General features: G+C 41.1%; 1 protein-coding gene across 3 annotated transcripts in view; it reads left to right on the top strand.

Moving 5' to 3' along the window:
- FBXW7 (F-box and WD repeat domain containing 7) overlaps positions 1-27,994 on the top strand; it is a 179,532-nt gene that overhangs the window by 121,225 nt on the left and 30,313 nt on the right. For 2 of the 3 annotated variants that reach the window (XM_039550762.1, XM_010411790.3), the window contains one exon: positions 27,727-27,809. In XM_039550762.1, coding sequence (XP_039406696.1) covers positions 27,727-27,809 — 83 coding nt within the window. Of the gene's footprint in view, positions 1-25,078; positions 25,259-27,726; positions 27,810-27,994 lie in introns of those variants that run through there. The other variant, XM_039550763.1, reaches the window with a different exon arrangement.

The following is a 27,994-nucleotide window of genomic DNA, read 5'->3' on the forward strand; positions in this document are numbered from 1 at the left end:
ATTACTAACACTGCCCTTTCTGCTCGGTGGGAACCAGAAAGTCTCAGATGTATACCATTCCACATATACCTGGAACCTTTTCAGCTCAACATTTTGGTCTCCTCCCTTTCCCCCATCCCAGCCGTATTATTTGGGGTAGTGAAAGATACTGCCACTACCCGTAAACCTTCCTTTACTGATAATAAGGAGGCATGGTTCATTTGCAGATGTTGGTCCTGCAGCACAGCAAACGGTTGTAGTGTGTAAAGCCAGTGCCTGGCAGTGAGAAGACAACCTCGTATTCCAGACCAGTTACCAGATGTATGTACAATTTAGGCCAGATTTTTGTGTTCTTGAGAGAAGAAATCGAGATCCTTTTTACCTACTTAACTGTTGACCAGGGTTTTATTTCAAGAAGAGTTACAAAACATTAAGAGATTTTGAAGAAAAGCACTGTTCAGCTGCAAAATACCGTTACTTATCTATAGTGTGAGCTAACACTTGGAAAATGTGATGTGAGGAGTTCTGCTTTGAATGAGTTAGTGATCACATTCTAAATTACATTGAGGACATCGAAGATTTAAGCACAGTTTTATATATGTTTTGAGTTGCAAGTTAAATGCTGTTCACTGGTTAGCTTCCACATCTGAAGCACATTCACTCTGTGTTTGTCAAGAGTGAAGTGGGGAATTCACTAACTGCAACTTCTTCAAGCTCTTTAAATCAAATGTAATTTATTAGAATTTTTGATGTGCACTGAAGTACAGCAAAAAAAGTAATGGCCAAAGTAAGAGCCTGTTGTGATAGCTACTGCAGCAGGGATAGGTCCCCTCCACCCCCTGACTTTATAAACTCTAGCACTTGGCTTTCACACATCTGCCTCCAAATGCAGTTACACGAAAGTACAAGAAGAGGTTATGAACAGCTGTTGTCTTCTGAATCCAGCTGTGCTGCCTGGAGGCTTTATTTGCACACCTCTGCCTCCAGCCCACCTTCCTGCTTTCTCCCTCTTTTTACAGTACTGCCTAGTATGCCAGAAGTTACTTCCTTCCTTCAGCTTTGCTGGCAAATGGATCCTATAAATGATCTAACTTGCTTTAGGCAAAGTTAGTTAAGTTTAAAAGGCTGTCAAAAGTGATTTAAGCTACCTGGAAAATGTTTTGCATCAAGAAGATCAAAGAGCAGCAGAGCTCTAAGGTCAGTAACCTCTTGCAGAAAGGTGGTAGAATACCCAGGGGTTAAACATCTTTAACTGGCCAAGTGAACATGTGTCTGTGGTGCATGAAGAGCAGATGTAAGAGCTGCTGTCACTGTAAAGGCCCTCCTGCAACTGCCTGTGCTAGTATCACTACTTTGATTAAAAATCACATGCTGGAGGTTGTAGACAGAAGTTCGCTTGGCTAAAATCCATGCCACTGGAAACCTTCATCTCCCCCAAGCAAGTTCCTATTGCCCCTTTGGTGGTAATTATGGCCTCACTGGAGCCAGCAGAGCTCCCACACTGGCTGTGGAGCAGTCAGCCAGAAAAGCTTAGCCAATTTAAATGGGTGATTTGCACTAACCCAGCTAATTTCACATAAAGTGGATTTATTGTTCCTTTGGTTCTGCAGTGGGGGCAGTAGCATCTTCTGTTTTCACAGTTAAACATAGGGGAGCCATGGTACAAAGGCTGCGTGGTGTCCACATGTGACAAGTTGGCAGCTCCTTGAGTAAGGACCCTACTCAGCACTGTGCCCAACCTTTTTAGGTTTCCTGGGAGGTGGCTTGATGAGTAGAGATGAACAAAAGGCTCTGTGAGTATATTTCAGAAGTCCTTTTAGCTAAATTAAGGACAACTGTGAATTATTGTGCCAGTTTGTTCTTCCATAGCAGAAAGTACTAGACACTTTTCAGGCTGTGGATAGGTGGTAACGGGGAACTTATCATCCAAGTCTGGATGTTTTTAAGCATCATGTAACTTCGATGTTAATTTGAATTAAGTTGTGTAAAACTAATTCAGTGGGAGTGTTTGGATGGTAAATAACTTAAGCTTTTGCTGTAAAAGAAGTCAGTGCATAGGTAAGTTTTTCATACTAAATACAAAATTATTAAATTTGTGGTACAAGTTAGAATCTTCCAGATCTATGATGTCATCTTTGTATTTGTAGTAGGGAATCTCAAATGACTGAGATTTGTGAAAAGCAAGTTACATCTTTTAAGTCTGAGAATTGCCTCTGAAAACCTTTTGTATGTTCCTACCTTAAATATTTTGAAAAATGTACAGAATTCCTTTGCATTGTAATTTTTATAGGTGTATTGTTTGTACTTTCCACATTATTTAAAAAATAAAGCATGCAACGACTAATGTTTACCTAATGGCTAATAAACATTTGGTGCTCAGAACAGATGTACAGGTTTGAATGGACTCAGAGATCTCCAGCTATCTATCTTTGCCTGTTACACTGTCTACACATGAGTTTTGTGATAAAATTTGTGGCAGGATCTAAAGTGCCCATAAGGTAATAGATGCTTTAAAAGCTACAAGAAATTTTCCTATTAAGCAAACGGAGAGCGGACACCACTGTGGATGAAATAGAATTAAGCTTCATCCAAAACCTCATCCCACTAAAGATATTTTATACTGATTTGTTTCAAAAAAGTTCATAATAAAACCTTCAGTGAACTGAAAACAGTGGAGAAATCAATGTAATGAGCAATCAACATCTGAAGCAACTGACTGGCAATGAGAACACATCAAAGACAGTTTTCAGAGAAAGGGTGGAAATTACTGAAACTTTGCAGTGTTTAGAGACATTGTGGTTCTGTCTTCATCATGATGAGGTCCTGGATCTCCTGTACTGGTTGCTTCATTGTGTTTGCAATCTGTGGGCAAAACCTAATTGTCAGTTGCTGACAGCAGAGAATGTCCTCTTGAAGTTTTTTGCTTTTGTGAAAAGATTTTCTGCTTCCCTAGTAAAAGACAGACTTTTAGCTCAATTTTTCTGTTGGGAGTATTTCTGCCTTGGAGAGCTCTGCTGATTAGCCTTCAGTGCTCATCAGCCTTCAAAGCTCATCAGGGATTTGGACAAATGATCCAAACCAGTGAAGTTATCCAGTTTAAAAAAAATCACTCCTGTATCCCTGGAACCTGTTTTAACAGCTGCACTTTAAACTCAAGAGCTCAGTGAAACTTCAAGAGGAATAGTTTTTGACGCTTAATATTAATTAGGAAACCTTCTCCAAAAAATGGGGCAAATTAAAATAATTAGGAAATTATTGTGGTGTTGGCCCTTTGTGTGTGTTGATGAAACACAAGCATAATGAGGTGTATGGCAGGTGGAAATACCATAAGGCAAGATATACCTGCAACAGCGTAAAAGTCCTGCAGGAAGATGGTTGATAGCTTTATTCACCAGCCTTGCAGTAATCCACTTTGCTGACATGTGCCCTTCTCTAGTTTTACATTGGTGCCACTCTTCAATTTTACTCGTTGAGTCACCAAGCAGCTGTCCATAAGTTTGTTTAAATAAAGTTCTTGGATGTTATCCTGGAAATATATTATGTAAAGCAGTGCAGAAGTCACAGGTGCTATATTTTTATTTTCTTCCAGTCTTGAGTTATCCCTGGGAGTATGTTCAGGTTACAAAGGATCTTATGTAAAAATTCAGAATGGAATTATACAGCATGTTGCTATAAAGTCTCTGCAGGAAGTCTTTTAGCGTAATCCCAACCCATCTCTTGTTCTCTTATGGTGTGTATGATTAGTGACCGTTAAAGTAACTTCTATTGCTGCATCCTACATTTGGTTTTGGGAGGGAAGGAAGTCCTAATTCACATTAGTTTTGTACATGTATGAGTGGAAAACTGAATCAAATGGATGCATTTTTTCAGCCTATCATGGTTTCCAGTAAGTGGGGTGGATATACAGTGTCAAAGAAGTCAGCCTGGAGGCCTCCATTGAAAAAGAAAACCACAGGGAGTGAGTTATTCTCTGAGAATAATGTTGATAAAAGAATTGAAAATGGCCTTAATTCAAGATAGGAATTGCAAAGAAACAAATACCCTATGCCATCTGAAGACAATATGAGAAATACAAAGATATCCCCCATTTGTGAAACAGACAGACAAATTATTATGACAGATGTCAGCTGTGAATAATGGAAAGCACTTATTCTGGTCCATGTGAGTTTAGGCAGTGTGTACCAGGACAAGTGAGAGTACAGCCTCCATTGGCTACAATGCAGGGAGACACTGAGGTCTTGAAACTATGGCTAATAGATTTATTCTGGTCAGCTGAAAACATCATCTGATGAGGAATTTGTAAGTAATAACCGTCATGGGTTCAGCTGTTTCCAAGGCAGGAAGATAGTCACCTTCCTCTTGGTGACAGAAATTTCCTACTGCAGAGTGTGCTCTAAATCAGATGAGAAATGTGCATCAGACAGCATGGTTTACCAGGCAGAAATTGAATTTTGGGGTGACACCTGGGCTGTGGGTACCCATCCTCCCTGGTAATTCACTCCATAGGCTGTTGGTTGACCTTTTTACATCTGGGGAATGGGCAAGGGGCAGCAATAAGATGATGATGATGATGATGATGAGAGCTGTCTCACAAAGCTGGCAATAATCTAGGTGCAATATGTCATTTTTCAGAGCAGGACTAACACAGACAACTGCTATTCAGGCTGATGAAGATGGTGGTGAACTAGCTTCATTTTTCTGCCTCACCAGTCAGATCTGTTATTTCAAGGTTCTTTTCAGTGCCATCAGATTCAAAATGGTGATTAACATTTGGACATGCCAATGTTCTTTTGCCTACACTTGGGGAACACAAAAGAATGCTCAGTTTAATTGCAGTAAGTTCTTTCAGAAGGGATGTAAGAAGTCAAAGTTCTTCACTCATGTATTTCTCAGCAAAAATCAGGATGGACACTTTTGGAGATCTTAACGTGACCTGTTTTCCTTTCTCCCTCTGTGAGGACCAGTGCAACAGTAGGACTGCATTTTCAGTTGTTCCAGCACAACACCAGTTGATTCTCTGTGGGAGTTGTCCTGTTTCTTATCCATTAAAGCAGACCCCTTAATAGCTCCTATCACAGCCAGGCAAGCTTTAAAAGTTCAGAGCGTCTCTTATGAGACTTGGTATTACACATCTAATTCAGACAAGTATGTCTTGCAATCACTATTGCATTGTTTCCAAAGAAAATACAAGAATTATCCTTTCCTCTCTGACGCATCAAAGCCCAGCTCATAGGAGAGCTAAATCTTCTGGCAAGAAAGTTGTGGTAAGATTTGCTATTCAGCTCTGCAACAGCCAGTGTGCAAAAGCTGACTAAATACCATTGGATTGGCTGTAACATTTAGCTGTGCATTCTTGACAGACTTTTTCTCTTTGATCTGTTCCCTCTACAAGGGGAACTGCATAGCTTGTATACAATCTTTATGATGCTTTTGGTTACTGAAGCTCAGAGAGTGATTCTTTTTTTTTATAGTAAGTGGGAAGAACTACTATTGTCACCATCTGTAGACAGTAGGATGAGTAAAAAAAAGAAATTTGAGTAACAAGTTTTCAGATGTGGTCTTATTGTAAAAAGAGGGTCCATCCAAAATACATTGAGAAATCAATATTAAAAGTTTGGTTCTGCTTTGTCTGAAGATGTTATCAGTGCTATGAAAAATAAGTGGGGGAATTTTAGCCTGCAGGTTAGGATATAGTTAACCTTGACTGCAGAAATGGTCACATGGTGGGAGTTCCAGAGAGCAGGACAAATGCGTCTTTGATGCTGGCTCTGGTTTGCCTGTAGTTTCCATCTTCCATCTGGCATTGATAGCACCCCCTTAGGTAGGAAGGTGGAAGCAGGACCACCCCAGTCGGCTCTGCTGTTTTTAACATCGATATTGGACAGACCTCAGAGTTTGGAGGCATGAGCTTTGGCCTGTAAAGGGGAGAAGCTTTGAGACCAAAACAGAGATTTTGCAGCTTGTTTTCCCCTGTTTGAGTTTAAGCAGAGTTGCAACTACACAGGAGAACCCAGTCTGCTGTCTTCTGTCCCTCTTGTAGTGGTGACGCATGATGTTGGCCACGGATTTGTTTTGTGATGAGAGCCACTAAATTTTTAAAAATCTTCATTCTCTAGAAGTGTATTCAAGATCTGAAGCTGTATTTTAAAAGAAAAAATGCCTTTTTAATTAAAAAGTGAGGTTATAATAATGACTTTCTGGTTGGCAAATAACTGATTTACATCAAGCCCCAACTTAAAACATAGTACTTAGAGCACCATGAATGCAAAATTCTATCCTTTCTTATCCCATGTGTAGGAGGAATCCATCACAATTGCAGATACGATGAAGCAGTGGATTTTGACATTTTATTAAAGTTTGGACATGTAATCACTCTTCAGTGTTCTGTTCAAAGGAGCCTCAGCAGAAAATAGCATAAAATTACCATGCACTGATAATGGAGAGAAGCACCGAACTTCAGATTTACGCTCTCATTACTTGTTCCATCACATTCTCGGTTCTTTGTTGTGTTGTCTTTATGGCTTCTGGTGTTCTGAGAGTAAGGTTCCTGTTCATTTTTGGAACTCTAAAAGGATATAAATTATAATGGCTGAATTCCAATATGACATGGGTTAACAAAAATATGGAAGTTCTTTACTCTCAACTCTCAAAAGCAAAGCTGATATATTTTCCTACTGTTTTCTTTTGATTTCTTTTCCAAACATACAAGAAAAGTTAACTCTGACAGTTGAGGTAGATGTTGTGTTGTATTTTCCTGTGGTAAAGTTCCTATATATTTTTTAAATATTAGCATCAAATTCTGGACTCTGATTATAAACAAAGTCACTTTCTTTTGTAAACTTACTTTTGTAATTACTATCATGAGGATTTTGCATATTAATATTTGTGTAAGTTGCCTTTTTCAAACATCTTAGCACGAGAAACTGAACTAAAATGGAAAGAAAATTGTTTATGGGGAGAGAGAAACTTTCAAGAGAAGTCTACCATGTTTAAAGAAAAACATGTTTTTACTGATAAAAGAATTATTAAATAAATCCAATAGGTTCAGGTAAGTAATAACTTTTCACCTCTTGCAACTGCTGCAACAAACAAAAAAATAGTTTAGTATTATGACTGATAAAATAAATAGGTGGGAAAGAAATTGCCTGGTCTGTTTATTTACCAGTGAGCAGAAAAAAGGAAAAAGAAAACAGGTATTCAAACTGAAGTTTAAAAAAAGAGACACAGAGAAAGAGAGAAGCTTGTAAACTCTTTGTACCATCTTTGACTTTGTACTTTTTTGCATATTTGAACTTTCCCTTCCAGGATTTTTTCATATTGCAGGTTTCTGTGCATGACTGGATTTCTTAAACACCTTGCAGATACAGCCTTTAAAGGTGTCCTCCAGGTCAGTTAGCAGATGGTCTCAACTTCTGTAAACAGATTACGTTTTGTTGAATTTTTTTGGTTTTTGAGGGCCTTTTTTTTTGGGGGGGGGGGGGGGGGCGTGTATTGTCTTCTGTGACAGCTTGTACTCTTTCAGGCAAATCACATGGTAGGTACATGGATGATGACTATGCTTTCATGATAGCACACAGAGGTCTTCTGGTTAGACAAAAAAGCGAGCATGGTTGCTTCTGCCAGAGTACTTTTCACAGAAGTGATGATCTCTTGTGTAGTAACTTTGTTGATGTAACCATAAAGTCCTATGTCTTGGAAAATTCTAATTTTACCTGCTATCTCTCTGCTAACCAAACCCTTCACTTGGTTACAGCTCAGGTGGGCAAGGAGCACTTTTGTTGGCAAAGAGTTCAGTCTTAGCAAGAAGCTGTAGCAACTTAAGGTACTATTTTATCCAGCTGTTTCTGGGTACTTTGCTCCCATGGCACAACTGGTAGAAGGAATATGCTAGCGATCCACAACCACATAGCTGCAAAATCCAGGAGTTTAGTTTACACCACTGCAGTCACTGATAAACACGTGTTGAATTCTTACAGATTGTTTGCCTAGGTAAGCTCAGGTAAACATCCCCTCTGTTTAAGGGAAATGCCCTCTCAAATCTGATGGCAGTGTTGTTTGTCTAAATGAAATATTTTAAATAGTAAGGCTCTGCCAGCCTGACTTGTTTGATTGGAGTGGATTAGGTTGGGCTGTTTGTATAAGAGGTGATTTGCAGGTGGGTGCAGGGGGCTGCAGAGGAAAGGAAGAGTGACAGACGACAGGCAAAGCCTGTTACCCCCTGGGGCACGGTGGGCACTGCTTGCACTGGTGCAGCAGAACTAAGTGTCAGCCTGGAGGGTAGTCACAGTCCTAGGGAGGCTCTGTTGTCATCAGTACAGCAGGAGCAAGGGCTCTGTTATAAAATTGTCTTGTGAATTGGTGTGGCAGTGTGAGGTCTGTGGAAAGTAGTGAAAAAAAAAGTGTGATTTGAATGTATTGTAGATATTTCATCAGTGGGTTTGGAGAACACACCCTCACTAATAAAAGTCAGTTGGTTTTGAAGTTGAAACTTATGTGAGTACAAATGCATGTTATGAATAATGTCTGAGCAGAATGATTTCACTGGGAGACTATCCATTTGGTGAAACCAAAACCACCTCCAAAATACATCAATAAAATTTACTGGAGTTTGTTTCTCTGGTCTATCATTTTATGCCTGCAGAATAAAAGTGCAGTTTCATTTAGTTGTCCTGACTGATAGTAAGAGAATCATTGTGGAGTGGGCTTCAGAGCATGTAATCAAGGGTTTCTGAAAAGTTTATGCTTTATCTGCTAGTAGTATTAAACCTCTTGCTGCTGTTTCTCGCTGCTTCTCCAACCTGTCTCATACACTGAGAAAGCAAGGGGCCATGAATCCAAGCCTTCACTTCGACCAGCTGCTGTTAGCTGTGTGCAAGCTGACGCCATGTATATTTACTAACAGGTAGTTCTTAGCAGTACTTAGACCTCCGGCATATCTATCCTCTAGTTAGGTTACTACAGTTTTCCCTTCACAGGGCTAAGATGTTGCACTAAGTCACATGTAGCAACACTAGAAACAGAACTCATGATACCTTTCAAAAAAAGAAAAAGATAAATTAAGGATTATTTATTCAACTAACTTGTCTTTTGAACTGAATAATGAAAATGTGTTTTAGCAATGCTGTTTGTGTATCTGTCTATTGAAAACACATATGGAACAGATGACTTGGTATGTCCCATCTCACAGTAGGGGATTTTAGTGTGTATATGTGTGAATGAGCTGGGACTGCCTGTACAGGAGAAGCTCCCGTAACTGCAACAGTGGATAGCAAACACAACTGAATTTCATGACAGATATCTTGATGTTGGATTAAGTCAATTGCCTCTAGAATTTCTCAAAGAAAGCTGCTCTTGAAGTCAGGTATGCCATTCCTCGCAGGTATTGGATTTGGGAGGTTTTAATGGTTAAAGCAGCAGTAATACGGGATTATAAAGTGTTGGGCCAAATCCTGGCAGTACCGTGAGGCCCCAGTGAATTCAGATCACTTATCCTACCGATAGGGAATCTGATGTAATTTGGCTTCTGTGATTCTGACCATTTGGTACTGTGAACATGTCATCTTCCAGCTCAGCTAAGTTGGCTGGATAAGCTGCCATGCTTTGGGCTACTTGCAGGTATTTGTCATGCATCCTGCCAGCAGACTTCTGCTGTTTCAAATCTGCCACTTAAGCTGCTCATGTCATCACTTCTTAGCCTGTTTAAGGGGAAAAACGTGCATTTATTGCCAAAGATCTACTACTATATATAGTTGTATAAGCCAATTTAGCTCACTGACTGAAATCTGTTAAGGAGGGGGAGAGTAATCTCTTCTGGTATAGCTATATCCAGCAGAGAATATGCCCATGGCTTGCCATTTCAAGAGCTGATTTTGACAAGTTTGTTTCAGAAAAGCTTATGAAGGGTATGCTGTCTTACAGTGAAGACTGTCTGTGGAGAGATGTGGGCATTTGCTTCTGGAGCAGATGGGCCTCTGATCTAGAATTGTTCTTGATGTAAAGCATGTTTGGTTCTCAGTGCTCTTCTTCACATAGATTTGAAGATGGGATTTGAACTGGTAAAGGCACAGTATCCCTCTCTTCTGAAAGATTTATTTCCTTGTCAACTGTGGTTTTCTACTGATGTTATCTAAAGTCATCCTCTCTGCTCTGTATAGATGCATTGGTGTGGAGAATGTGGGCTTGCAGACTTGGTGTTCCAGCCATAGCCCCAGAGTTTGTTTACAACCAAAAGGTGGGAATGGCAACATACAGAAGGACTCTTGATTTCTAGCCAAGTTTTTAGCCTGTTTCACCTCTAGGTTAAGCCCTCAGCTTGTGAGCCCCTTGCTGCATTTGGTCCCTTTGAGCTGGGGTCTTTACCATAACTCTGAGTAGTTCTTACTTTGAAAGGGCAATCATATTATGAGGAATATTGATGTTATTTGACAAACCTTTGTTACACACATTGAGCTGTCTGTTCTCTTCCTTTCCAGCTGCAAGATCGCTCCAAAAAGTGCTAACAAATTAGGAGCTTCTTGAAATTAGCTTAGCATGAAGAAGGAAATATACTCAATTCAGTTACTGGTTTAATGCAGATCAAGATAATATTCTCACCTCATTCCCAAAGGCCCCTAAAGGAATAGTGCAATTCCATGCTGGCATCCATACAGATAAAAGGTAGTATAACTGCATTATTTGGAAACTAATGCAAGCTACTCCTCTTTTCCCTTTCATTTAAAAACATTTTAAAGACAGTAATGCTGCAGGGAGGGAGGCTTAACATCTGAGCACTGGGAAATTTTTTCTTAGTTGTCTGTTCTTCCAGAATATTTCTGAGAACTGTGGTTTTGTTTCGGGGAAATGAAAAGTTGGAGGAACTGCTAGAAGGTTTAGAAAGACCTGTCAGGGGCATAAAATGATTCATTTGCATTCCTGAAATTCTTGTGTTGTCTGGAAGAAATTAGTTGATAATTTCTTTTAGACTGAGGTTTTGGTTGGGCAGGACCGGATTTATTCAGATGTAGATGTTATTGCTCAGACTTCTGTTAGAGAGTGTAAGCTGGAGAGTGTAAGTGATAGTGGCCCAGCTGGATGAAACTGCAGCAGCCTTTGACTCACTTGTTGACACCGTCAGCTGGCTGGTTGCATGGTGGAGTCTTGTTTGGAGACCAGTTACACATTCTGTTTCAGGGGCTGAGTCAGTACCTCAGTAGTGAGAAAAGATGCAGGGTATATGAACCACTCCTTGGGATCTTTCTAGGTGTCACATACCCTTGAGCACAAATTCTCCCCAAGAGCTGAAGACACTTCGATTGCTTATTTGTATATTTAGGTAGCTATAAAACCAGACAAATATTAACTGCCAGTTGCAGATATAGAAAATACCCTTCCAGATGATTGAGAAGGTTGGATTTGGTATGCTGGTTGTTCTCACAGCCTTTATGACTGCTCCTTAGCCTGGTATCCCCATTCTTGTACTTAGGCATCTGCTAAACTTTCAAGTTAAGAGTTCCACTTTCTGTTGCAACAAAAAAAGTATAGTTTTTGTGGAGGTGAAGGGGGCATTATGATTGTTTTTCAAACCTTTTTTTTTAATTCTGAGATGAGATTTCTTTTGGTACAGCCGTCTCTTTAACCTCAGTGTACACTGCCTCTGCTTAGAAAATAGTGTTAGTATCACAGCTCTTCAAAACAGTTGCCTTTTAGATTGTAATAGATGTCCCCTGGAAATTGGAAATGGGAAATGAATTGGATTTTCTGTGTCTTGGAACTGTTGACCCATGCTTTAGATCAATGCAGGCTCTGGCTGAGTCTTCCTCTTTTTTCTTTTCCATGTTTATCCTGTAGTGCTGAACAGCGAACCCAGCATACCAGTCACGTTTCTGTAGCTGCTTTCAGAGAGCCACACAAAGCTGCCAGCTGTCTACCTGCTGTAAAAGCAAAAACCCACCGTTCCTAAACTAGATGCACATAATATGGTAACATAACCAGCTATCATGAACGGGAAAGTGAACAAATCCCAGTTAGTGTTAATGTTCTTGCTTCTCAGTATGTACACCTGCTGAGTCACATTTAACTTTCCTATGTCATATGGCAAATTAAGTACGTAATGTTTTTTCCCTTGGTATTTTGCATACAGAAACACAAAGCTTATGCAGGTTTTCTCAGGGATACTACCCTGAGAGCACCTATTGTGCTCTTCAGGACTGAGTAGCCCACACATCTTGCCATGGATGTGAGGCTTGTCTGTCTCAAAGGAAGAGAATTTCGGAGGGCTCTTTGAAGGACTGTGCTGATAAGGAGGCTGACATCCCTATCTTAAGTTGAAATGTACCTTATTGTTTTAGCTTTTAGTTGTCACTACCTAAAATGCCTGAATTACAGGGAAGGTTAGTATCTTCTGCTGTCTTTTCTGTGACAGGTTGATTGCTCAGGCTAAACTTGAGGCTGTTGGATTCCCTTCTTAAACTAGCTGTCCACCAAACCGTCTTTGTATTAATCAGAATTAGTAAGTGTTAGCATACCTTATGTAAGGCACGTGAAAAGGCTGTTTCTGCGGTTGTTTTAAAAACTCCAGAGCTTTGCCATATGACTTGTGACCACATAGTGTTCTCATGCTGACTGACTTAGGGTGAACACCTTCATTTTTTTCAGTCTTGCATACCAGAGAATGATGGTTGCTCGGAGCGATGTTGCATGCGAATCCAGAGACCACCCGCTGTTCCTAAACACAGGGAATTAAAATAATTTGTAACCAGGAGAGACTTTGGATGAAGTTTGCCAGAAATCTAGCAGGAACCAGAATAAAAGAGTCCCTAGTATGGGTCAACCAATTCAGCATTTGGAATCAGCATAGCCTAGGAGTTCCTAATCCCTCTGGTGATAGTGGTCTGCCTTCTAATTTTAGTCTCTTTCAGTTTACTTGTAAAGCACAATAGACCAGTGGGAAAAAAATCTGCATTTTAAAAAAGTTTTTGAAGAGCAGGCATGAGTCATACCTGTCCCTGCAGGCCGTTAAAAAGCTGCCAACAGTTAGCTGGGAAGAAGTGTGTTTAAACTGTGTTCATGCCAATTTAAATCACTTTATTCAAAAGCATGAATGAGGTTGTAGTATTCCATTAAGACTGTTGTTATCAAATTTTAATGAGGAACTATATTTACACAAGCAGCAAATGAGTTCTTCCCAGAATTTTCTTTTTAATCAAATATTCCTAAACATTGTCTATGATTTTACCAGGGACAAAAGTGAACATTTTACAATCTTGTCTAAGTGGGGAAATTCAGCTAACAGCTGGGCTGTGTTTAAATAACTGCATAGAAATTGAAATTTAGGTTCATCAGTGAATGATCTGGTCAGTGGCTCGTGGCATGTTTTGTTGAAGGTAGGTAGTAAAATGGGGATTATTAAGATCTGGCCAGTTTTCAAGGCACAGGTTTGTTCTGCGTATGAAATTAGACTAAAGAGAGGAGTCCACGCAATGTGCGAAGCTTGTGTTGAAGGTTAAATTACAAGGGACCTAACTAACTCTAGTCTGCACTTTGATTTTCTGCCAACTTTCTGATCAAAAAATGAGACTTCACTAAATACCAGACTGCAGGCTGGTGCTCTCATCCTCCTCCGTCCCGCTTCCCTTTCCCGCTTCCATTCAGTCTCTCCCTGTCACATCAGCAGGCCTATGACATACAGCAGGGTATTTTTCCATTTCTGTGAGAAAGATTGGCATACATAAACCGGTTTGGCACTGATTGAATATTAGAGATGGAGTATGATAATAAAAAGAAAGTGGGTAAAAAAATCCGTAGAGATTTGTCAGAACATTGCTGGCATTGCTTAAGCAATGTTACAGCTAATAACAAGCTTTAGTAGTTGCTTTCAGCAAAATAAAAGGAATAGGAACTAAGACATATATTTGCACAGGCTTTATTACGGAATCTTAAATCCTTCTTCTCGTGCACTTATTTCAAATAATAGTTTTCAATATTTTGCATTTTTTCCCTCTTAACTTTATAATAGTTTTAAGATACTTCCCTGTACAACCAACCACATCAGTGACTTGGACTATTCCTAGACATTTTACTTTGTAGCATTTCTTTGGTAAATCAGTAACTTTAGATGGACTACATTTCCTTAAATAATTGGATTTGTGCAATACTGAATCTCCAAAAGTTACAAACTTTAAAACCACAGTTGCCATCTAATTTTGTGGTTGCAAGTGGATGGAACAGCAAACCAAAAAACTTTGAAATCTTTAATTTACTCCATCCTGTCTATAAATAAAGAAATTGTAAGCTTCAAAACCCAGGAGTTTAGCTAACTGTCTTGCTATTTAACCCACAGTGAATGGATTGGTTTAGGGAGTACATCAGTTCCATTACACTGATCTGGCAAGTTGACAGAAGTTTTTAAATATGTGATGTCTGAGGTTATGTAAAGGTTGCAACATGCAGTTTTCCTTGAGGGTAGTAACCAGGGGTTTTGACTAGTAGTTTTTTTAATTCAAGTAGAAATATTATAGCTTTATAAAGGGACCATAAGCTTTTATTGAACAAAATGCTTTCCCAAAAGAAGCTTAGACATAACAGTGGACAGGTATGGTCATTTTCTTTTTTTATTATGTAGTTCTTAGGTTTTGTACAGGTAGCACTGTTTGAAAATATCTCTGAAACACTGTGAAATGTGCCACCTGTTTCGTACTTCTCACATTCTATGAAACATCTATTACAAAGAGCTGTGCTGGTAAAGCTAGATTCCGTGTAAAAAACCAATTATTAGCAATTGTCATACCTCTCATCTGGATGAGGGACTAGTTACCCTAAATTATGCAGTGCTGTGTTTCTTGTAGAGGCAGGCAAGCATACTGTATGGTTTCTAGACTGGAAGCACCTGTTTGGGGAAGAGTGTTTTTAGATGGGGCAGGTTTGCTGGCCTGCTTCCTCTGCCTGTAGCCCATTTTGACATGCAATTGCACAGCATAAGGTTAATGACAATGGGTTAGCAAGCCTTCAAAGCATCTGGTGTGACCCCAGCATGCCTGGCATTCCTTTCTGCTCTGCAAAGGTTTGGCATCCATCTTCCACTGCAGGAAGAATGTACTCAGGAGAAACCAGCTCACATGGCTCTCCCAGGCCTCTGGACAGGGGAGAGTTGTCATGGCAATAAATCATGAGGGTTCATGGAAGAGGAATAAATCCCCTTCTCTGTGCTCTACCATAGGCATGGGTTGGGTGAGAAAAGGAAGCTGGATCAAGCAGGTATAATGTGCAATTTTCCCTTTTATAGCCACCACTGCCACTTAATGGTAGGGTGCAGAGTGTGTGTCATGGAAAAATGACCATTTCCAGAGACACTCTGAGCTGCAAGGAGTGTGTGTTCTACCAGGTCATACTGCTGAAGGGGGCTGAAGCACTTCTCCTGTGAAGACAGGCTTTGAGAGCTGGGGTTGTTCAGCCTGGACATGAGAAGGCTCCAGGGAGACTTCACTGTGGCCTTTCAATTCCTCAAGAAGGCTTATAAAATAGAGGGAGAGTCACTTTTTATACGAGCAGATAGTGACAGGACAACGGGAAACAGTTTTAAACTGAAAGAGGAGAGATTTTAGGTTAGATGTTTGGAAGAAGTTCTTTACCCAGGGGGTACGGAGGCACCGGAGTAGGTTACTCAGAGAGGTTATGGATGCCCCATCCCTGGAATTATTCAAGGCCAGGTTGGATGAGGCCCTGAGCAACCTGATCTAGTGGGTGGCATTGAAGCCCATGGTGGGGGAGGTTGGAACGAAGTGATCTTGAAGGTCCCTTCCAACCCAGGCTGATACGATTCTGTGACTCTGTGTCCTGCATTCCAGACGTCCCCTGCCTTGTAGATGCTTGAACATTGTATGGAAAAATGCTTGTCCTGAATTCCAGGGAGGGAGAAAACATGGTCGAGGATGGGTAAGGAAAGGAGTTGTAAGTTGGGACAATAAGTCTGGTTAGACTGTGATGCTGTGGCAGGAAGGAGGAAACTACTGGGCCAGAAGATTGATACGGAAAGCACAGGGCAAGGGAATGGAGGACCTTGAGGATGGTGCTTACGGAGAAACAAGGAGGAGGAAAAGATGGAGACAGCCCAGGAAATCCATGCACATTCAACAGAACAATCTCCTCTCCAAAGCTGAGACTCAAGGATCCTGCACTTCTGTTACCAGCAAACTGCCCTGGCACATCGTGTTTCATCTTCCTCTAGTGCTTTTGCATCCTGCTGTATTCCTCACTGCTGGCTACCCACAGTGGTGGGGCATCACTTGGGGGCTCAGGCTGTTCATACCACTGGCTCACTGGACAGGGAGTCAATGCGTTGCCAGATGATGGTGTGAATTCCCTTCATGCTATAAAAGGGATGCCAGGATGCCATGCCTAAAACTTTGGAATGTTTGCCTGTGCAAACGTGATGCACATGTACAGGTGGATAACAATGTATAATAAATCACAGCCTCAGACGTTCTTTGTTTCCACAGAATCTGTGTCTTATTTGGTAGGTACCATGCACAGGGCTGTCTTGGTAAGCAGCTTTTTTTGAGTAGAAGCATCTTATTCCTGTAGTTTCAAATTCTTTTGAATGCTTAGCTTTGTAACCTTTATACCCCCTTTAGGTAAAACAAGTAGGAAAAAAGATTTGACGTTTTTAATAGTTTTTTCTTTGCATTCTTCCTAAATCCTTCTGGTATAATCTGTAATTCCAGGAATTCTTCTGTCTGTAGCCTAAAGACTCACCACTAACCCCTTATCATTCTCATGTACCACAAATGATGACAGAAACTATTTTGTAAATAAATTTGTATAGATTATGCCAGATAAACAAGCACTTCTCTTGGCAATTAAAATTAAGCTATCTCTAAAAAAACAAAAGGAAAACTTAACAGAAAACATCAGTAGATACCAGTCCTCTATTTGTATTCAGTGCAAAGGACAGACATTTTTGGTAAGCCTTCCAAGTCCAAACACACATTTCTTTTTCTGTACAAAGGTGATTTGTCAACCTGCTTATATTTGAGTGAAAACAGTTTGAACATTGGCGTTCAAAAGGCAGAAATGCACACTTCTCCAATTTGGAAACATTCTTGTCAATATAAACAAAACAACTCAGCTCTCTTGTTGAAATATTGAAAAAAGGAACTGATCCCTATTAATTTTTTTTTGTATTGTGTTTGTCTTCTGTTGATCAGCAAGAAGGGCTTCTGCTTTATGTGCCTAAGAACAGTCTCGTAGTGCATAGTTTTCTAACTTGATGGACTATTGTCACATGCAGAATCTGTGAAATTACTATAATAGGAATATAAGATAAAATTATTTAACAAGGAGCCCAGGCAGGTACTGCTGTGTTCATATTGTGCCAGCTGAACACCCTGTGCCCAGGTGGTCTCTGGCTGCTGGTGTGGTGTGTAAGGCTATCTGGGAGAAGAGTGGGCCAAGGCAGGAAAGTGGATGGGATGCATGGTGCTAGCTTCCTCCACAGTGCAATTGTGGGAGCCAGCAGCTTGTAGGGACTGCTCTGCGGGGCCACTCGGGCTTGTCCAGTGTGTAATAAGCAAGGTCATCTCTTCAGGAAGTTTAGGAACGTCCTTTGGTCTCTGAAGCAACCGCTCCCGCGGCTCAGAAGCACAGCCTGGTTCAATGTGAACTTGAGTGATTAGTGCAGCTATTACTGCATCTATAAATAGAATTCATCTTACAATATATTAAGTTTAATGATATAATAAATAGATTACAGTTAACTTTAATAGGAGCACAATGAATGGAGACGCAGTTCTTATGAAGGTCTGCTGCCATTAGTGAATGTTTTGCAAGATGTATTATATGCAATACCTTCTTCTTCCTTTGAAAAATGAATAATCTTACAATACTGTGTAAAAACAAAACTCAAAAAAGTAACTCATAATGTTCCTGTTGCACAGAAAGCAGTGAAGGATGTGAAAGTGCAGGTTGCATTATCAATATTAACTCTGCTCCTTATGAATATGCACTATGAAAAAAAAAGTTTATTAGATTATAATATTGCTAGTTTTAAAACAAACTGTATATTTCTGTGTAGGAAACTTGCATGTGGTTATTGTCACAGGGAATTAAAAGCAACAGGAAGCTTAGCTGCACTGATATTTTGTTTTAATTTATCTTTTTCTTTAACAAGAAGAAAAATGCTTTGGGAAGAAAAATGTTCTGTTTTCATTGGTTTTATTCAGTGAAATAATATAGTTCTAATGAGACAAGCTTTCTGGAGTTACAACATGACATGTTTAAAGAAGGCTGGCATTATACCCCCTGCCTCTGGTTCACCTTGTTGTGCTTGTTTTGTGGTAAATCTTTGAGTGTCCATTTCCATTTATCACAGACTGAATTTTTTTTTTCACTGTGGATAAGTTGTTCTGGTAATAACACAGTCCTCTGGGTTGGGAGGACAAAGCCCAAACCCCCCAGTTCCTTGCCTTTGTAGTTCTGCGAGAGTTCAAGGTAAGGTAGCTCTTCTGGGGGCTTGGGGAGGTTAAAAAGGAGAGAGCGGGCTGTACGTCCTGCTATGCAGGCACAGACGTGTGTGTGGCTGGTCAGTGAGGGAGATGAGGAATCTGACCTGGCTGGAAAATAGCCTAGCAAAAAGATGACCCAAGGTCTGTTGCCACCATAGTTGACCACAGAGCCATACAACGAAGGCTGTGGTGGCGCCTTAAAAGGCGATGCAAGCATAGAAATGAATGGCCAAGGGCAGCCACAAGTGCAGGAACTGTTTGGTTTTTTCTTATTCCCAGTGGCTGTGCTGGCTTAAATGCACATGAAACTATAGCTGAGGGAGTGATGGCTCTAGGTGTAAATAATAGGCTTATCCTCTCTGCATGGGACACTCGAGTCGTAGTTCCTCGTACCTTTTTCTCAGTGGTGTAGCTGGCTCAAGGAGTTTGTGCCCTGCCTGTGAATTGCTCATTTGCTTCTGCTGGCTCAGTTGTTTGTGAGGGCATGGTGGAAATTTAAACTAGTTGACTAGTTCTAAAAGAAAGAAAAAAGAAAACCCCAAGGGTAAAAACTTTAATCCATTTCTCTTTACCCTGCATCAGTTAATGAATCTGGTTCTCAGGGTGTTTCTACAGATTTGTTCCTGCAGAAATAAGGGCAAGAGCCATTCAGGGACGGGAATGAGCAGGTGAGATTGGGACATCTTTAAGCTGGTGTTATCACCAAGAAAGAGTGCATGGATCTGTTCCCTTCATTAACGGGCGTATGACAGCTTTGGCTGTACTCCTTTAAAATAACCTAAGCATCGAAGCATATGTTGCAAGTTCTGTGCCCAACTACAGGGAACCAGCAAAGAGGACAGGATGTATGACCTTCAGAGAGGAGTTCTGCTCTGCTGGAGACACAGTGATGCTGTATTACATTAAGCCTGTCTGTGAAATCTCCCTGCTCTTAAAACATAATATGAAATTTATTAGAAGTATCCAATGCTGAAGTCTGTTATATACACTTCATGTTTTAACCCTTTTCAAAGCAATTTTTTACAGCCATTAACTAGCACACCTTTTGAATTCTATCACAATGTATTTAGAACTCTGTTTTTTTAAAGGCAAGTGTTTGAAGAAAGTGGTTTATAGGAAATCTCTGCTACAGATATATACCTTTGAAATGGTATTTGCAATCAAAGTTCATACTATTCTAACAGGATCAGGATTTATAAATAAATATTAATTGATTTTTTCAGTTGCTACTGATGCCATTTCCTTCCCTGCAGAAACAAAGCTTAAAGTCTCTTTACAATTTTGTTTGACTACAGTACCTTTGCATGGAAATCATAGATAATCATGTGTGGGGAATTTCATTTTGAAAGCAGTCTTCAAAATGCTTTGCCAAGAAACATTATACAGTTAGTGAAACAGTTCGGTATTACCTATCATACTTCATAATACATATTCTCCACTCCACTTAAGTAGGCTTTGGAAGACTTCATGCAACTTAATGTAATGCCTCTCTGTGTCCTTCTTCCCATAATAGAGTTACTCTTGCTTTCACTTCTTCCTCCCAAACCTTAAGTTCATCAATACTACAAAAAGATGTCATTTATCATTAAGCTGCTGATCAGTGCACATTGCAGTGTCCAGAATTGCTTGTACTTCACTTGAACAGCACAAGATCATACGTTTAAATTTATTCCTGTAACTGTGTTGAGGCAAACGTGCAGGAGTGAACCTTTCGAAGCTTGCTGCAGGCATTATAAATAAATTGAGCAGAAATTCCTCTATCTGAACTGCTTTCAGGGAGCCAACTTGCCTTTGTTCTTCCCTCATAGTTGGAATGCAGCAGCTGTTGGTCACAAATTGGTGCAACTAAATTCATTTCTTCAAGTCTTTTCTGCTGCATCGATACTAATCATATATTCTACACAGTTACACCTGTGTGATAGGTGCATCATGCACTGTACCCTTGAACTTTGTTAGCCAAATACCAGTTTTCCTTAACTGGGGACTGTGCTAAACCTTTGTCTCACCCCATAGATCTGGAATTTACCCATAAAATAATTCCAGCTCAGCACCTAGGACGCTAATAAATCTCAAATCTATAGCCTGTGAGGCTGCTGCCTAGCCCAAACTGAACTAGGAGAAACCGTGAGAACATGGGACTTCTATGATCCCCGTGGGTCGCTTGTTTAATTTCATAATAGTTCAAAAGGAAAAAGATCTGACAATAATAGCAGTGCCTTTTTGTAGTGGAAAGGCCCACCCTGAACTACTTTGGAATATGTTAAACACTTGCTATCATATTAAATATTTTTCTCCTTTTCTGAGACCTTATCCATGTTGGACTGTAGCATGTGCCTTTCTCATTGACTGAATGGGAACTTAGGCTTTTAAATGTAGGTGTCCTGAACTAAGCTGTAGTTAAATGTCTAAAGCAGATGGCAGAAGTACCTCTCTGTGGGGCCAGATTCTTGCCTGAATGGGAGCATTTGGCAAATTAAATGAAGTATGTAGTTGGATGAATAGGTCGAATATAGAAGACAAAGTGCTGGCTGCTGCAGCTGCCCAAACTAGATTACCAAGCAGAAGGGGAGTGTGTAAAGCCTAAGTGGATCCAAATTTGAGAAAGGGAAAATCAACTAAGCATGACCGTTCTTCCCGGGTCATCTTCACTGTGTCCAGGGTAAATCTTGCGCAGCTAAGGATTTGGCCCCTCCCAATTAGGATGTTTGGTTTCCTGGATAGAAAAACCCCGCAATCCTATTAGACAACACACAAAAATCCCTCTGAAATGTTTCTAAAGGAGTCAGTCTGCTAAGCGTCTGCTAAATGTGCAGAGTACACAGAATCCCTTCTGGCACTGTCTTGAATGATGCATTTACCAATATTAATGGAGATACCAAACCATATTGCTCTGCAGTTCCTCCTGCACACATTATGCTCCCGACACACATATGTGTGTATGTGAAATGCCAATTATGGTTTTTGCATTCCCTGGTTTAAGCACCAGTGTTTTTTTCAAAATGCTGACTGGTCATTACCAAGCCAGACCATCCTGTGGTCTCCTCACTCAAAAATGTTTCTCCAACTAAAAGAAAAACAACAAAAAATGTTGTTTCTTTGGTCTGTTGCACTGTAATCTCCGTTCTTCTGGGGATTATATAGCTCTGCGGGTGATTTCTGTAATTCATTCTAGTCTTTCATTAGAAGTAATAGACGGTCTTAATTACAGCATGCCACATGACAAACTGGTAAAGGTGCTAGAAATGTTGCCAACAGGAAAAGAATTGGATGCTGTGAATTTTTTTTAATTAAGAGTTGGCAGTACTGACGGGAAATAAGATTGGACTTGTGTCCACTGAAAACGATGTAATTTTGGTGTAGACATTTTTCTAAATGTCAAGAATTGTATGTTGTTTGTGGTTTTAAGAACTTGAAAAATTATCTCCAGCTTAAACAAAATAAGACCAACCTTTGAAATTAAATATATACCAAATAGGGAAAGAAACGTGGCAACTTCTGATTTTTCTCTTAACATTGCTTTAAACTGTAGTCTTCTTCAGTGTACCTTAATTTGTGATGAATGTTTACTTTATACCATTAAGTATTCTTGGGGCGTTAAGTTACTGTAGCAAATATTATTTCAAATGTTGGTAGAGATGTAAATTAATGCATCATCTTTGCTACTTGCTGTCAGGTTCTTAAAAGCATCTGCAGGGTTGGGGTCTTATTCCTCCGCCCTTGTATTTTCCCACAAGGCACAAAGTGAAGCTGTGTGACCTGAGTCTTCCCAGGTTAGGCAGTTCCACATTACTTTTGCAAAATCTTAATTAATTTCCTACAAGGGAGAGTGTGGTGCATTCATTACACTAAATTCTTCTGAGGACAGGATAGTTCTCAAAGTCAAGGTAGAAAGTCCTTTCTAGACAGGAATTTAGAGTGGGAGTCTGACAGTAGGTGCCCTCAGCCTTTGTTGGAGCATGTTATTCTCCAGTAACTAGGGAGAACCCAGGCTGTGGTCAGGTGTTTTGGGGGAAGAGCAGACACCCAACTTGAGTAATCTTGCAATTTCCCAGAGACTTTCAAATGTAATTTGAGATAGAGGTAGTGTTTCTTTATTTGTGGATAATCAAAAGTGGGACCACTATAGAGAAAAATACTAAAAAAGTCAGAGCCAGAGCCATAACCATGTGCAATATTTGTTTTCTGCTCTGAGAAAGGCGGACTGCTAGATGGAGGATGGTCACTGTTCAAATGTCAAATCTGTCTGTGATATCTGTATCTAAAATTAGGAAAAAATCCAAACCTTTTGTGCAGACTAAATACCTGACATACCAAGTTTTCTACCATTAGCAAAGGATTGTTGGGGTTATTACATGGGTCCTGACTGTAGCAAAGTGATTAGCAGTTAAGTCAGTGGGTTTTTTTACCATGAGAGAATATCTGCCAATCATGATCAAAAGAGAAGTAATCTGCAATAGTAGTACTCCAAAAGAGAGGAAAATAGTAATTTCTAATTATTATTCAACTCATTGACTGCTTAATTCCAAAGCACATTTTGTTCAAAAGATAAATCTAGCCATGCTGTCAGATTACACTTGCCTTTGGGCTGGGGGAGAGGCTAATCCCTGGGGATTTCCTGCCTGTTCTGCTGCTATGCTGGAGCAAGAGTAGCCATCATCCCCCCTCTGCATCAAATGCATTCACTGGTGGGAGAAGGGGCAGAGGTAGCTGCAAGCATCACAGGGCATTAGGCAAGCACACGTATAAAGTACTTCTAAGTCCTCACAGCGATAATGTTCAAATTCATTCTTACTCTGATGATTTGAGTATTAATTTGCTTCCTGTGATTATTTAGTGTGTATAGGCAGCCTGTGGCTTTTTTCCCTTCCCCTTTGCATGTGATGTGCTAGCAAAGGAAAGCAGTAATAGTCTCCCGGGATATGTACAGCTCTGTTCATATCTGAAGTATGAAGTCAACTCAAGACCATTTTGTTCTCATAAAATATACAGCACTGCAGTTTAATGGATAATGGCATAAATGCCAAGATGTGATGGGCAGAACCATTTTCACTGGGAGATGAAAAAGACTGTGAGGACTCAGTGCTGGATGGGAGATACATAAAACCACATAGAGGCAGAATCTTGTGTGCTGTGGGGATAGTGATTTCCCCTTATCTGGGTGTGCTAACACCCACCACACTTAGCTATTGCTAAGTAATAATACATAGGAGTTTTTTTAAAGTACTAATGAGGAAGGTAATGGGTTTTACAGAAAGTATTTCCATTCATTTAGATGTGTGTTCTGTAAAGGTAGAACCTTGTTTGTACTGCTTAGGGCGATAAAGAAGAAGATGGTTTCCCCTCAGGTCAGCAGGAATGGACTGTGCTTCCTTCAGTTTCCTTCTGCATCGGTCCGGAGGGCTGCTGAGCATCTCCAGTTTCCACTGCACCTGGGGAAAATTATAGAGGAATGTTGCAGCTTCAGATCATGTTCAGGGTATGCTCTGTTCTGAACTTGGGCAGAAAACTTTGCAGGAGGGAGAAAAGAAAAAATTCTGAGGTCTCTTGAGTTGTCTTTATAGAAACTAAAAAAATCAAGCTGCCTAGCTGCTGTGCGGGTTCCAGGTGTCTGTCTGAGAGCCCAGCCATATGTCAGGAACTTCAGTGCCCTTGAATCGAACCGTAAGGGTGAACTGGACAGATTTGTTGATGTGAACAATGACCAAAAAAGGAGCGTTCTTTATCAAGTAATTACCAAGGGCTTTCCTTGTGCTTTCGCTTAAATACAGGTGAGAATCCTGCGTAGGATTTGAAGCCCGAGCTAAGATGGCTTGGTGCCGCCCAAGAGCTGCCTTGTACGGGAGAGGGGAGCGTGTGTGCGTCCAGGCGGTTCCAGGTGCGCGGGGAAGGCTGCCTGCCTCCCTGCTGGGGAAACCCCGCTCCTGCCTCAGACAGCTCCGCCGCGGCTCTGCGCTGGATTAGTATTTTAATGTATATTACATAATTGCTGGATTCGGGTCTTTCCTAAATCTTCAAAAACCGTTTATTCTATTGTTTAGCCAATAGAGGGTATTTCAGCATCTTTTTCCCTGGCAAAACTGTAGTGCATTTCAAATTATTCTAAAATTACCCGCACTTTTGAAGGACTAATTTGCGTCTGTCTACGGAATGCAGTCATGGACGAGTCCAGCCAGGCCCGCCGAGGGCGATCGTATAATTATAATTTGTGGAAATGAGCTTGTTTTGCGCCCGCTTGGAAAACCGTGGAGAGTGTGGCACTGAGGGAACAGAGCGAGGGCTGGGGGCAGCCCCTGCCTTGGAGGCGGTGCGGGAGAAGGAGAGGGGGGAAAGAGTGAAAGGGGGAAATAGCCCCAAAGCCCCGCAGCGCTGGTGATTTTTTTAATTTTTCCCCCTTTGCGCGGGGTGGGGGCGGTTTCCCGCCGGCGGGGCCCGCGGGTCCCTCCCGGCCGCGCATCCCGCAGTGCCGCGCCGCCGCTGCGGAGGCGGGCGGGGAGGGAGGGACGGGGCGGGCGCGGGGGGCGGGCGGAGGCAGGCGGCGGGCAGGGCGGGCAGGGGGAGCCGCGCTCCGCGCAGGCAGGGCAGGGCAGGGCCGGGCCAGCCGGGCCGAGCAGCGCCGCCGCCGCCGCCGCCTGCCGTGCCCGAGCATGTCGGCGCGGGAGGCGGTGACCTACCTGCCGGAGAAGGGGCTGTACTGCCAGCGCCTGCCCGGCCGCCGGGCCCGCGGGGCGCCGCCGCCGTCGCGCAAGGGGAAGCGCGCCGACACCATGGGCTTCTACGGCACCCTCAAGATGATCTTCTACAAAGTGAGTGGCTGCCCCCCCACACCCCCCGCCGCGGGTACGCGGCCGCGGAGGACGGGGGGACAGGGAGGGGCGGGCGGGGGCCGCGCGTCCTCCGCGCCGGCGGTCCGCGGGCGGAGACGTGCCGGCGGCGGGGGGCTGCCGCCCGGCCGTAGCTGCAGTCAGTGCGCTGCCGGGGAGCGCTGCCAGCGCTTGGTGGCGGGCGGTGATGCAGAATGCAGTTTGCTGCCCCTTCTTTTCATTTTTTAAATTTTTTTAAAAAAAATTTTTGATTTACTGCAGTTTCGGTCATTTTGATAAATAAACGTTGTCTGAAGGAGTTGTGTTTTCCTAGCGACAAATGAGATGTTTAGAGGGATGTTTGCTCGACGGTTTCTGTTTTTTGGTTACACAGGGACCTTACTGATGTCTGAATCTTGTCACTAGACCTCTCTGCTTTAGAGAAAGTTTTATCTTCTTCATATGATAAACGGCATTTTTGACCGTGTATTTACTTAGCACCTTCTGAGATACTGAAAGTCAGTCTGCGTGGTGGATCCCATGTGAAAGTTGCCTAAAATACCTGAAAAACCCCCAGCCAAAAGAAACAGGTGAAATAATTTTTGGGCAACATAATGCATATTGGTTTCTTCGCTAAGGCAAAAGAATAAATTACCAGAGCTGGTTATTCTACTGTAGGCTTCCTACTTTTTATTTTTAAGGTGTGCTTTTGCAAAACTGCATCTCCCTCTTATGAGAAGCAGAAGAGGAATATGATGATGATAACCTCTCAGAAAGGCAAGCTGGAAATAAAAATTTTCCTTGAACAAGAAAAATCCTTTCTGAAAAGTCTATCATCAAATCCTGAAATGTGTTCTCAAACATCTTACTTATGCTTCCGGTAATTTTAATGGCTCACCCATGTAGCACAGCAATAAAAGATGGTATCCATTATTTTTCAGTGATCCTTGCACCTGGTTTTCTTGGGGGAAACACGGGGGGCTGCTCCTCCTGGGGCGTGGGGAAGCAGCGAGGGTGAGGCTGGTGATTCGGCAGCATTCAGGGCGGTTCTGGCTCAGTGCTTGTCTGGTGAAATGCTGTGGAGTGTCCCATGTGAGGCACGGGCAAGAAAACACAGCTACAAGGCAAGCTCTTCTGATTGTGTTGTAGCTCTTCCCGTAAAAAGGAGCCTTAGCTTTCATGTGTAACCACTGATGAAGCAGAACACAAGATCTTCAGTGGCTGTTTTTAAGTAAAGCCATGAGGGTATTTTAAAAGTATAAAAACCACAATCACAACACAAGTATATGGACTATAAGCTTTAGAGAATGCTGTTGGGCTTGGGGTGTTTTGTTTTAGGTAGGTAGGCAGGCTGATACAATAAATGGTTAAATAACTATATTATAATACTACATTAAAAAAGATCAAATCAGTTGTGTAAGAAAGATGCCAACTTTTAGACTATGTCTTAAATGCAAAATTTTGGAAAAAGGAAGCAAATGGCTATACTAAAGTCTGAAGGGTAATACCAGTAGTTTGTGTATTTTGCAGCTCACAGTTGTAAACAGCAGTAAACATTCTTCAGCTGGCTAAACTGTTGTGGTGTATCACATCTCAAAAAAAAAAAGGAAAACCAACAAAAACTCAGAAGTTGCATTTGGCACATGTATGTCTCATTTAGCCCAAAAGTCTGTGGTTAAAGATTACCCAAATATGTAGAAAGTAATCTCTATTTGTCTGCATGGATAAATATGGCTTTCATTGGTTTCCATCTCTTTGGTAATTTTTGCAGTCTGGCTTCCCCTTTTAGCAGCTGCCCTGCTCGTTATTTGGTTTTGATCATATCTAATTGGGGGTGACATTCAAGACTGGGGTGTAGCATTTTTCATCCTTACTGTTCTTGAAAAAATACTGGTTAATCCGTCAGTCAGTTTTATTGCAGTTTTATAAATGTTTTCAATGTACAATTTTAAAATAAAAGTATAGACAAAGGAAAAGATACAGTTGATTTTTTTTTTTTTTTTTTTAGGCCCTAAGATAAATATAGTTTATAATGCAGACAGGCTACCTAAAATTTAACCATTTCAATGAGAGACTTAGCAATTAACCTGAACACAAAAAAATCAAGGGCTTTGGTTTAGTTCCTTCCCTCCTCTCCCAGGAGGACAGAGAAAGAACAGTTTAGTAAATAAACTAACACAGTTCTGCACACTTTTTCACATTTGAAATCTGGGAATTAAAAGAATGTAATTCCAATAGATTTTGGGCCCTAAAAGAGCAATAATATGTACATGCACCCTATAAAACATGTATCAAATATTGTTGAATTTAGAAAATAAAATGTTGCTTTAAATCATTTTGTGAGTGTCAGCTTTTTGAAATTTGGTATAAAAGTAGAAGGTAAAAATGTGTTGATTTTATAGAAGTACACATAAGTAAGGTTGGTCGTGTAACTAAATCCATGTTATTACTCTTTTTCCCTCACCTTACAGATGAAGAGAAAGTTGGACCATGGCTCCGAGGTCCGTTCTTTCTCTCTGGGAAAGAAACCCTGCAAAGTCTCAGAATACACAAGGTAATTAAATGCAATGACAGATCACTGGATTCTGATTCCTGCGTATATCCTGTCTTTCCAATTGCCGAGCCTGATTAATTAAGCTCCTCTTAATGTTAAAGCACTGTAAAGCAAAGAAGAGGTGGTATCAGCATTTGTATACTGCTTTGCTAATTTAAATTATGTGAACTGTAGATGAGTTTTAA

This window comes from Corvus cornix, chromosome 4 (genome assembly GCF_000738735.6).
Source record: "Corvus cornix cornix isolate S_Up_H32 chromosome 4, ASM73873v5, whole genome shotgun sequence".
NCBI classification, from domain to species: domain Eukaryota; kingdom Metazoa; phylum Chordata; class Aves; order Passeriformes; family Corvidae; genus Corvus; species Corvus cornix.